At 47.8% G+C, this 12,521-nt stretch overlaps 1 protein-coding gene across 1 annotated transcript in view; it reads left to right on the top strand.

Moving 5' to 3' along the window:
* Positions 1 to 12,521, top strand: part of ITGA3 (integrin subunit alpha 3) — a 162,907-nt gene that overhangs the window by 122,837 nt on the left and 27,549 nt on the right. Inside the window, exons 14-15 of the mRNA XM_030220498.1 lie at positions 8,077 to 8,223; positions 8,446 to 8,543. Coding sequence (XP_030076358.1) covers positions 8,077 to 8,223; positions 8,446 to 8,543 — 245 coding nt within the window. The remainder of the gene's footprint in view (positions 1 to 8,076; positions 8,224 to 8,445; positions 8,544 to 12,521) is intronic.

Genomic DNA, 12,521 nt, shown 5'->3' with positions numbered 1-12,521 from the left:
TACACTAATTTCTGGTGCGCTCGTTTCCCGCGCCAGAGAGTCATTCTGCGCTCACTAATGCCCGTGCTAGTTGGGTGCTAATGGCTTCCAGCGCCCGTGTTTGCTCCTGAGCATCGGGGCATAGGTGTCCCCTTTCTTTGAGGATTTTGAGAACCGCCTTCGCTGAGCCACTGGACTGGCCTAAAGTTTTTTTTTTTTTTTTGAGCAAAGCGGTTCCCTCCCCAGGCTTTGAATGTGCCGCAGTTTTAAGCACTTTTACTGCTCTGAAATAAGGTCTGCAAGTTGGTCATTATCTAAAATGGATTTGTATTTCTTTAACAATTAGTTAGTGATAATTGCATTGCAAGATGTACTGAATAGCAATATTTTCTTGACGTATTGAAACGCTCTTATATGGTCAGCATTGGGTTCTGACTTTGTATATATATATGTGTGTGTGTGTGTGTGTGTTTTCTTTTTGGAAATGCTGGGCTGACAAATGCAGAAATTTTGACTATATAGATAAGTATATGGATGACATTTATCAGTTTATCTTTAGATATATAAATCACACAAAATTATTCTCCCTAAATAATAATCTTTAGTTATATCAAAATTCCAAATAATTACATAAAATCTTTTTCCAGTACTCATTGTCATACATTTCCCTCTCCTGCTCACTCAGGGGTCCTTTTACAAAGATGCGCTGAAAAAAATGGGCCATTTTTCAGCGGCCTGTGAAAAAGGGTTTTGTTTTTTTTTTGCCGAAAATGGACGTGCGGCAAAATCAAAATTGTCGCGTGTCCGTTTTGGGTCTGAGACCTTACTGCCAGCGGTAAAGAATCTGGGCGGTAATGACCGCGCGTCAAATGCCAGTTGACGCGTGTCCGTTACGCATGTCTGAAAATAAAAAAAATATTTTTCAGACGCGTGTATCGGACTCGCACCAAAAATGAAATTAGCACAAGAGCCACGCGGTAGTCGGGCGGTAACTCCATTTTGGCACATGTTGGGCGCAGGTAGACGCTTATTCGGCTTAATAAAAGGACCCCTCATTCTACTATTTTCTCAACTTACACTCCACAATGTATCCATAGCACAAAACTTTCTTAAACATACGATGATGTCATAACTTACACATTTCCAGCTTTTTACATCTCGTAATATAATGTTCACAGTTCTTGCCCCAGTCCAGATTCAATAAAATAATTCAATATCCTTCTCTTTTCTTCGATCTACACCTGTCCCGAATTTAAAACACTTATCTTTAATCTGAACCAGTCCAGTGCTCTGTTATAGATTCATTATTTTTTGTTTTTTTTGTTACATTTGTACCCGGCACTTTCCCACTCATGGCAGGCTCAATGCGGCTTACATTGGGCAATGGAGGGTTAAGTGACTTGCCCAGAGTCACAAGGAGCTGCCTGTTCCTGAAATGCGAATTGAACTCAGTTCCCCAGGACCAAAGTCCACCACCCTAACCACTAGGCCACTCCTCCACTGTTGCTACTATTTGAGATTCTACATGGAATGTTGCTATTCCACTAGCAACATTCCATGTAGAAGTCGGCCCTTGCAGATCACCAATGTGGCCGCGCAGGCTTCTGCTTCTGTGAGTCTGACGTCCTGCACATACGTGCAGGACGTCAGACTCACAGAAACAGAAGCCTGCGCAACCTTCTACATGGAATGTTGCTAGTGGAATAGCAACATTCCATGTAGAATCTCCAATAGAAACAACATTCCATGTAGAATCTCCAATAGTAGCAACATTCCATGTAGAACCTCCAATAGTAGCAACATTCCATGTAGAATGTCCAATAGTAGCAACATTCCATGTAGAATCTCCAATAGTATCTATTTTATTTTTGTTACATTTGTACCCTGCGCTTTCCCACTCATGGCAGGCTCAATGCGGCTTACATGGGGCAATGGAGGGTTATGTGACTTGCCCAGAGTCACAAGGAGCTGCCTGTGCCTCAGTTCCCCAGGACCAAAGTCCACCACCCTAACCGCTAGGCCACTCCTCCACTGTTGCTACTATTTGAGATTCTACATGGAATGTTGCTATTCCACTAGAAGTCGGCCCTTGCAGATCACCAATGTGGCCGCGCAGGCTTCTGCTTCTGTGAGTCTGACGTCCTGCACATACGTGCAGGACGTCAGACTCACAGAAACAGAAGCCTGCGCAACCTTCTACATGGAATGTTGCTAGTGGAATAGCAACATTCCATGTAGAATCTCCAATAGAAACAACATTCCATGTAGAATCTCCAATAGTAGCAACATTCCATGTAGAATGTCCAATAGTAGCAACATTCCATGTAGAATCTCCAATAGTATCTATTTTATTTTTGTTACATTTGTACCCTGCGCTTTCCCACTCATGGCAGGCTCAATGCGGCTTACATGGGGCAATGGAGGGTTAAGTGACTTGCCCAGAGTCACAAGGAGCCGCCTGTGCCTCAGTTCCTCAGGACCAAAGTCCACCACCCTAACCACTAGGCCACTCCTCCACTCATAGATTCTCATCTTTCATATGAGGATTACCCTATCATTTTATCTCTTCTTATCCAGTTACCAGCCACTTTTTTCCCCAAATGTCTGTTGACCCTATATACTCTCCATTATACATAACCTGTACACAGTCCGTGTTTCGCTCTAAGGCGTCTTCAGGGGTTATATGCAACAGCGTATACACAAGAGGTGTGCGGCAGTGGCCAAGAAAGCAAACAGGATGCTAGTAATTATTAGAAAAGGGATGATGAATAAGACCGAAAATACTATAATGCCTTTGTATCGCTCCATGGTGCGTCCACACCTTGAGTATTGTGTTCAGTTCTGGTCGCCGTATCTCAAAAAAGATATAGCAGAATTAGAAAAGGTTCAAAGAAGAGCGACCAAAATGATAAAGGGGATGGAACTCCTCCCGTATGAGGAAAGGCTAAAGAGGTTAGGGCTCTTCCTCTTGGAAAAGAGATGGATGAGGGGAGATATGATTGAGATCTACAAAATCCGGAGTGGTGTAGAAGTAAATCGATTTTTTACTCGTTCCAAAAGTACAAAGGGGGGAAGGGAAATGGGACTTGGTATACTGCCTTTCTGAGGTTTTTGCAACTACATTCAAAGCGGTTTACATATACAGTGGGGGAAATAAGTTTTTGATCCCTTGCTGATTTTGTAAGTTTGCCCACTGACAAAGACATGAGCAGCCCATAATTGAAGGGTAGGTTATTGGTAACAGTGAGAGATAGCACATCACAAATTAAATCCGGAAAATCACATTGTGGAAAGTATATGAATTTATTTGCATTCTGCAGAGGGAAATAAGTATTTGATCCCCCACCAACCAGTAAGAGATCTGGCCCCTACAGACCAGGTAGATGCTCCAAATCAACTCGTTACCTGCATGACAGACAGCTGTCGGCAATGGTCACCTGTATGAAAGACACCTGTCCACAGACTCAGTGAATCAGTCAGACTCTAACCTCTACAAAATGGCCAAGAGCAAGGAGCTGTCTAAGGATGTCAGGGACAAGATCATACACCTGCACAAGGCTGGAATGGGCTACAAAACCATCAGTAAGACGCTGGGCGAGAAGGAGACAACTGTTGGTGCCATAGTAAGAAAATGGAAGAAGTACAAAATGACTGTCAATCGACAAAGATCTGGGGCTCCACGCAAAATCTCACCTCGTGGGGTATCCTTGATCATGAGGAAGGTTAGAAATCAGCCTACAACTACAAGGGGGGAACTTGTCAATGATCTCAAGGCAGCTGGGACCACTGTCACCACGAAAACCATTGGTAACACATTACGACATAACGGATTGCAATCCTGCAGTGCCCGCAAGGTCCCCCTGCTCCGGAAGGCACATGTGACGGCCCGTCTGAAGTTTGCCAGTGAACACCTGGATGATGCCGAGAGTGATTGGGAGAAGGTGCTGTGGTCAGATGAGACAAAAATTGAGCTCTTTGGCATGAACTCAACTCGCCGTGTTTGGAGGAAGAGAAATGCTGCCTATGACCCAAAGAACACCGTCCCCACTGTCAAGCATGGAGGTGGAAATGTTATGTTTTGGGGGTGTTTCTCTGCTAAGGGCACAGGACTACTTCACCGCATCAATGGGAGAATGGATGGGGCCATGTACCGTACAATTCTGAGTGACAACCTCCTTCCCTCCGCCAGGGCCTTAAAAATGGGTCGTGGCTGGGTCTTCCAGCACGACAATGACCCAAAACATACAGCCAAGGCAACAAAGGAGTGGCTCAGGAAGAAGCACATTAGGGTCATGGAGTGGCCTAGCCAGTCACCAGACCTTAATCCCATTGAAAACTTATGGAGGGAGCTGAAGCTGCAAGTTGCCAAGCGACAGCCCAGAACTCTTAATGATTTAGAGATGATCTGCAAAGAGGAGTGGACCAAAATTCCTCCTGACATGTGTGCAAACCTCATCATCAACTACAGAAGACGTCTGACCGCTGTGCTTGCCAACAAGGGTTTTGCCACCAAGTATTAGGTCTTGTTTGCCAGAGGGATTAAATACTTATTTCCCTCTGCAGAATGCAAATAAATTCATATACTTTCCACAATGTGATTTTCCGGATTTAATTTGTGATGTGCTATCTCTCACTGTTACCAATAACCTACCCTTCAATTATGGGCTGCTCATGTCTTTGTCAGTGGGCAAACTTACAAAATCAGCAAGGGATCAAATACTTATTTCCCCCACTGTATTCAGGTACTTACTGTAGGGGACATTTGAGGAATTTACATGGAAATACTTTTAAAACATATAGGAGGAAATAGTTTTTCACGTAACGAATATTTAAGCTCTGGAACTCTTTGCCGGAGGATGTGGTAACAGCGGTTAGCGTATCTGGGTTTAAAAAAGATTTGGACAAGTTCCTAGAGGAAATGGGATTTGTAGTATGTAGTGTTGGGTTTCTGCCAGGTATTTGTCACTTAGCTTGGCCACTGTTTGGAAAACAGGATACTGGGCTAGATGGACCATTGGTCTGATCTACTCTTATGTTTATGTTCAACTGTTTAAACCTACACATAGTAACATAGTAACATAGTAGATGACGGCAGAAAAAGACCTGCACGGTCCATCCAGTCTGCCCAACAAGACAAACTCATATGTGCTACTTTTTGTGTATACCCTACTTTGATTTGTACTTGTCCTTTTCAGGGCACAAACCGTATAAGTCTGCCCAGCACTATCCCCGCCTCCAGCTCTGCCATCCAATCTCGGCTAAGCTCCTTAAGATCCATTCCTTCTGAACAGGATTCCTTTATGTTTATCCCACGCGAGTTTGAATTCCGTTACCGTTTTCATTTCCACCACCTCCGGCGGGAGGGCATTCCAAGCATCCACTACTCTCTCCGTGAAAAAATACTTCCTGACATCTTTCCTGAGTCTGCTCCCCTTCAATCTCATTTCATGTCCTCTCGTTCTACTGCCTTCGCACCTCCGGAAAAGGTTCGTTTGCGGATTAATACTTTTCAAATATTTGAACATCTGTATCATATCACCCCTGTTTCTCCTTTCTTCCAGAGTATACATGTTCAGGTCATCAAGTCTCTCCTCAAACGTCTTGTAACGCAAATCCCTTACCATTCTCGTAGCTTTTCTTTGCACCGCTTCAATTCTTTTTACATCCTTCGCAAGGTACGGCCTCCAAAACTGAGCACACTACTCTAGGTGGGGCATCACCAACGAAATTATATATACACTAGTAAAACAGGCCCGGTTCAGGAGCAAATGAAACAGGCGCTAGCGAGGTTTTCCTCCCCAACCCCCCCTCTCCCTCCCTCCCTACCTACCGACCCCTTCGTCACCTCCTTCTCCCTCCCTACCTACCTACGGACCCCTTCGTCATTCTGACGCCATTGCTCTGCACCTGTTGGACGCACCGGACGCCATTGTTCCGCACTCGACGTCATGACGTTTGACGCGAGGGCGGGGCCACTAGCCTGGGTGATTTCGGTGGCTTCACCACCACGGTCTTACGAACCGTTCTGGAAGGAAGGGACAGTGACGTCACTGTCCTTAGAACGTTGAAGGTGAGTTTTATTATATAGGATATCGTACATCTTACCTTCGTATTTCTGTTTCTCTCATACCCTTAGACGCAAGTCCAGGACTTGATCTAACACAGACATGAAAAAAAAAACGGCGCTGGTCTAATCAAAATGCCGACGCACGCGGTCTACGTTTTGCCCCATATTACACTTCAGCAGGATCAGGGCCTCAATTTATCCACAAAGTGATGATATTCAACCACTATCCGCATGAGCTTATTTGTGTATTTGGACCACACAGCTAGCAGTCCTGACTTTTATATTGATAACTTATCCGCACATGCAGTGGTCTGGCCTACATGGAGAAGATGGCTGAATACCCATAAATTAGCTGTATGTCTTTTGTTAGAGCTCCCTGGCAAACAGGGCCGGTCAAACCCGGTAAGCGGGGTAAGCACTGCAGGGGGGCGCCTGCCTTCAAGGGCGCCGCTGCAGCGCCATACTGCGCCGCCCTTGGTGCTTTAAATCTTTAATTTACCTCCGTTCCAGCAGCCACATCATTTGAAAGCCCTGTCCCATCTCTAGCCTTCCCTCCCTTTGTGAGTTCGTTCCGCAGTCCCGCCTTACTACTACTACTATTTAGCATTTCTATAGCGCTACAAGGCATACGCAGCGCTGCACAAACCTAGAAGACAGTCCCTGCTCAAAGAGCTTACAATCTAATAGACAAAAAATAAATAAAGTAAGCAAATCAAATCAATTAATGTGAAGGGGAAGGAAGAGAGGAGGGTAGGTGGAGGCGAGTGGTTACATTTCCTCAAGGGCGGGACTGCAGAACCAACTCACGAAGGAAGGGAAGGCTAGAGACGGGGCGGGGCTTTCAAATGATGAGGCTGCTGGGGGGCGCCACAGACCCTAGGACCGGCCCTGCTGGCAAACGTTGACTGGGCTTTATACACAGAAATCCTTTCTAAACTTGTCCCTGTGTGACAGATCACACAGAAAGGGTAATAGCTAATCTTGAGCTCATGTCCCAGGATTTTTCCTGAGTCATATAGTCCTGTTCCCATGCTTGGATCCTTACCTTTTCTGTCCCAGCATTGGAAGGGTCTGACTGGACTGCAGGGCCAATGCTACCATTAGATAAACTAGGCAGTCACCTAGACTGCCGACTGGCCACTTAACAGCGAGAATGTTCGGGCAAACCGACAGCTAACTGACAATCGCAGGGCCTCAGCACATGCATGCATTGAAGACATGTTCCTGCTCATTCCAACACAGACTTCCTGTTATGGAGTGGGTGGGGATGCAGCAGCTTTCAGCGTGTGCATGCTCTGAGACCTCATGTTTCCTTGTTCAGCTTTGAGCTTCCCTGCTTGTTCACGCTGTTCGGCTTACCATGGTACTGACACAGTATTAAGGAACAGGGGAGAAGTAAGGGAAAAATTTAGACCACCGAGTAGGAGGGACATGGGATGATGGACATGGGGAAGATGCTGGCCTGCCATGGGGGGAGGAGGAGAAAGAGGTGAAAGTGGGGGAATTGCTGATCTTTTCTTGGGGGAAGGGGGAAGATTAAAGGTTAGATTCATTGGTCTTCCTGGCCAGTGCTGGATATCTTCTTGCATTAGGTGAATAAGACAGGGAAGGAGAGCAGAGGGAGGGAGGGCAGGCTGGTAATTTGATAGGTAGATGGCATCTGTATTAATAGATGACATGGCAGTGGCCTTCCTGGGGGGGGGGGGGGGGTGCCGCCGCCGCCGCGCGCCTGTCCTCCGTTGTTCCATGCTTCTTCTCTGCCCTGGAACAGGTTACTTCCTGTTCCGGGGCAGAGAAGAAGCATGGAACAACGGAGGACAGGCGCGCCCGGCACTCCCCCAGCGGCGTACACCCGGCGGGGGGGGGGGGGGTCCTTCACGGGGGGGTCCTTTCGCCAGGGGGGGGGGGTGCTGCACCCAGGGGGGGCGGGGCGCATCGGCGATCCACCCCGGGTGCCAGCCCCCCCAGGAACGCCACTGGGCATGGTAGTGGAATGTCAAATGCTGACCCCTCATCTCTTGCCCATACAGGAGACAATTCGGGACAAACTTCACCACATCTCACTGTCTATGAATTATTCCATCTATGAAAAGGAGGTCCGGGCCCGGCAGAGCATGCGTTCACTGGATAACTTCCCTGTTCTGAATGAGGACCAGAGCACTGAAGACCACACGGAGGTCAGCAATTGGCATTATGTGTTATAGATGTGAACTCTGAAGACAGACAGCCCCCTAGTGGTCAGAATAGGTCTGTGTGGCTTACAAAATTCACATTCGTTCCTGCCGTCTGGCAGTTTTGCTCATGAACCCCATCTGACAGGGATGCAGTTGTCTATGTGTTTTTCGAGTTGTGACATTCATTGTTTTGTTTTGTTTTTTCCACACCCTGATTGATTTCAGATTCACTTTAAAAAGGAATGTGGTATAGACAATTCATGTCACAGTAACCTGCGGATCACCTATGCGTTCCTGAATGAGACCTCCCAGCCGTTACCCAGGTGAGAAATTTTGAATAATTACCTCTACGCTCTGCTTTAATGCTTTTACTGGAACACCGATTAGGCTGCGTTTTCTGTTTCTCTGTCCAGGCACTTATTCACACTCGTATACATAAGCAAGGTTTTGTGGCTGTAACTGCTTCACCTAAAGTCTCAGAGGCCAACATTTGTGTGATTTAAGCTGCATTTAACTGTTCAATTTGTTTGTTAATTTGATATACCACCTCTTTCGAGCACGATTCAAGGCACTTTGCGTAGAATTGTACAGGTACTTTCACTGTCCCTAATGGGCTAACAGTATTTATTACTTATTAATTTAGATTTTGCTCACACCTTTTTCAGTAGTAGCTCAAGGTGAGTTACATTCAGGTACTCTGGATATTTCTCTGTCCCAGGAGGGCTCACAATCTAAGTTTGTACCTGAGGCAATGGAGGGTTAAGTGACTTGCCCAAGATCACAAGGAGCAGCGGTGGGATTTGAACCGGCCACCTCTGGATTGCAAGACCAGTGCTCTAACCATTAGGCCACTCCTCCACTAGCAACATTCCATGTAGAATCACCAATAATAGCAACATTCCATCTAGAATCTCAACTAGTAGCAATGTTCAATGTTCCACTGCACTAACCACTAGGCTACTCCTCCATTAGCAACATTCCATGTAGAAGCCTGCCCTTGCAGATCAGGAACGCGGCCGCGCAGGCTTCTGTTTCTGTGAGTCTGACGTCCTGCACATACGTGCAGGACGTCAGACTCACAGAAACAGAAGCCTGCGCAGCCGCATTGGTGGTGATCTGCAAGGGTGGGCTTCTACATGGAATGTTGCTAGTGGAATAGCAACATTCCATGTAGAATCTCCAATATTTATTTAGATTTTGCTCACACCTTTTCAGTAGTAGCTCAAGGTGAGTTACATTCAGGTACTCTGGATATTTCTCTGTCCCAGGAGGGCTCACAATCTAAGTTTGTACCTGAGGCAATGGAGGGTTAAGTGACTTGCCCAAGATCACAAGGAGCAGGGGTGGGATTTGAACCGGCCACCTCTGGATTGCAAGACCAGTGCTCTAACCATTAGGCCACTCCTCCACTAGCAACATTCCGTGTAGAATCACCAATAATAGCAACATTCCATCTAGAATCTGAAATAGTGTGTGTTCGATGTTCCACTGCACTAACCACTAGGCTACTCCTCCACTCAGCAACATTCCATGTAGAATCTCAAATAGTAGCAACCTTCGATGTTCCACTGCACTAACTACTAGGCCCACTCCTTTACTAGCAACATTCCATGTAGAAGCCTGCCCTTGCAGATCAGCAACGCGGCCGCACAGGCTTCTGTTTCTGTGAGTCTGACGTCCTGCAGTGGAATAGCAACATTCCATGTAGAATCTCCAATATTTATTTAGATTTTGCTCACACCTTTTCAGTAGTAGCTCAAGGTGAGTTACATTCAGGTACTCTGGATATTTCTCTGTCCCAGGAGGGCTCACAATCTAAGTTTGTACCTGAGGCAATGGAGGGTTAAGTGACTTACCCAAGATCACAAGGAGCATCAGCGGGATTTGAACCAGCACTTCTGGATTGCAAGACCCGGTGCTCTAACCACTAGGCCACTCCTCTACAGTATAAGATATATTGTACCTGGGGCAATGGAGGGCTAAGGGGATCCTTTGAATAAGATGCGCTGAAAAATGGCCTGTGGTAGTGTAGGCGCGGGTTTTGGGCGTACTCAGAAACATTTTTCAGCGTACCTGTAAAAAAAAATGCCTTTTTTAAAAAAACAATTTTGACTGAAAATGGACGTGTGGCAAAATCGGCACGCGTCCATTTTGGGTCTGAGACCGTGCCGCCAGCCATTGACTTAGCGGTAAAGACTCGCGCAGTAACCGGGTGGTAATGGTCTATGCGTGCCCAAATGCCAATTACCACCCACGTGCCAGAAAGTAAAAATATTTTCAGAAGCACGCATAAAATGACATTACCGCACTGGCCACGCAGTTGCCGAGTGGTAACTCGGGCTTAGTAAAAGGACCCCTAAGTGACTTGCTCAGGGTCACACGGAGCTGCAAAGGGAATTGACCTTTAGGCAACTGCACTAACCATTAGGCTCAGGCCCATTTGATATTCAGGATATTGGCTGTGGCTGACGTCCCACATTGCAGTTAGTGCCAGGTGGTTTGCGGGCGGATTCGGGGAGGAGCCATATTCACAGTTGGTTCCCACGTAGCTAAGGGGCGGATAGGACTGCTTTTAGGGCGGTCTTACCTTGGCACTGAATCAGCTGGCACCCACGTAACTTCTGGGTGGCAGACTGACTGGATTTTCAATGCAATATCCCAGGTAATATCTGCCCATGGCTGTCAGCGGCTTAAAAACTGTCACTTAACCGGTTAGCACTGAACTCAAAACCAGCTATTTTGGGGCATTCTGGGGGTGGAATCAGCATTTCGCCGGTTAGATGCCGATACTCAGCACTCAACCGTCCAGCTTAACCGCATGGCATGAGGAAGGATCTAGTGAAGCTTGAATAGTCCGATGATTGGCAACTAAGATTTAATGCTAAGAAACGCAGAATCATGCACTTGAATCCAAGGGAATGGTACAATATAGGGGGTGAAGTGCTTCTGAGTACAAAAGAAGAGTGGGACTCGGGGGTGATTATATCTAATGGCCTTAAGGTGGCCAAACAGGTAGAAAAAGCGACGATCAAAGCCAGAAGAATGCTTGGGTGCATAAGGAGAGGGATGAGAAGCTGGAGAAAAGAGATGATATTGTCCTTATGTCTCTGGTGAGCAGTGGCGTTCCGAGGGGCGCTGACACCCGGGGCGGATCGCTGATGCGCCCCGCCCCCTGGGTGCAGCGCGCCCCCCCCCCCCCCCCCCGGCGAAGGGACACCCCCCCACCCCGGCGAATGAAACCCCCCCCCCGGGTGCACGCCGCTTCCGGGGGGGTGCCGTGCGCCGGTCTGCGTCGTTCGTTTCCATGCTCCCTCTGCCCCGGAACAGGTTACTTCCTGTTCCGGGACAGAGGGAGCATGGAAACGAACGACGCTGACCGGCGCACAGCACCCCCCCCCCCCCCCCCCCCCAGCGGCGTGCACCCGGGGCGGACCGCCCCCCCCACCCCCCCTTGGTACGCCACTGCTGGTGAGGCCCCGTTTGGAGTACTGTGTGCAATTCTGGAGACCGCACCTGCAGAAAGATATACAAAGGATGAAGTCGGTCCAGAGGGCAGCTACTAAATTGGTAAGCGGTCTCTATCATAAAATATATAGGGACAGGCTTATGAACTTCAATATGTGTACGCTGGAAGAGAAACAGGAGAGAGGGGATATGATGGAGAAGTTTAAATAACTCAGTCTGCTATTGAAAGAGACATGGGAAGCAACTGCTTGTCCTGGGGTTTGTAGTATGGAATGTTAGTGAGTTGTTTAAGGTGGTTGCGTTTATTCTGAGTTCTTCCATACCAGAGGCGTATCTGAAATGCGGCGGTAGGGTGGGGGCCCAAGGCCAGATGAGGGGCACATTATACCCCCCTCCCCCGCCGTCGTCGCCTACCTTTGCTGGTGGGGGACCCCAACCCCCGCCAGCCGAGGTCCACTTCCTCCTGCCGCTTCCTTTAAAAATATTCCTTCGGCTGGCGGGGGATCCCAACCCCTGCCAGCCGAGCCGAGGTCTTTTAAAGTTCTTTTTCGTCCTCCGGAGTCTGACGTCGCTGCTCCTTTCGGAGTCTGACGTCACTGCATGTTGTACGTGCAGGACGTCTCCTGCACATACAACGTGCAGGGACGTCAGACTCCGAAAGGAGCAGCTTTGAACAGCATGGACTTCTGAGGACGAAAAAGAACTTTAAAAGACCTCGGCTCGGTTGGCGGGAGTTTGGGGGGGGGGTCCAGGGCGAAATCTGCGGGGGCCCAGGCCCCCATGGCCCCACGCAGATACGCCCCTGCTCTATACTGCTTGTCTATGTAAATACTGAG

The sequence above is a fragment of the Microcaecilia unicolor genome, chromosome 12 (assembly GCF_901765095.1).
Source record: "Microcaecilia unicolor chromosome 12, aMicUni1.1, whole genome shotgun sequence".
NCBI lineage: Eukaryota > Metazoa > Chordata > Amphibia > Gymnophiona > Siphonopidae > Microcaecilia > Microcaecilia unicolor.
Note: the sequence above shows the minus strand (reverse complement) of the source record. Positions and strands in the feature narration are given on the sequence as shown.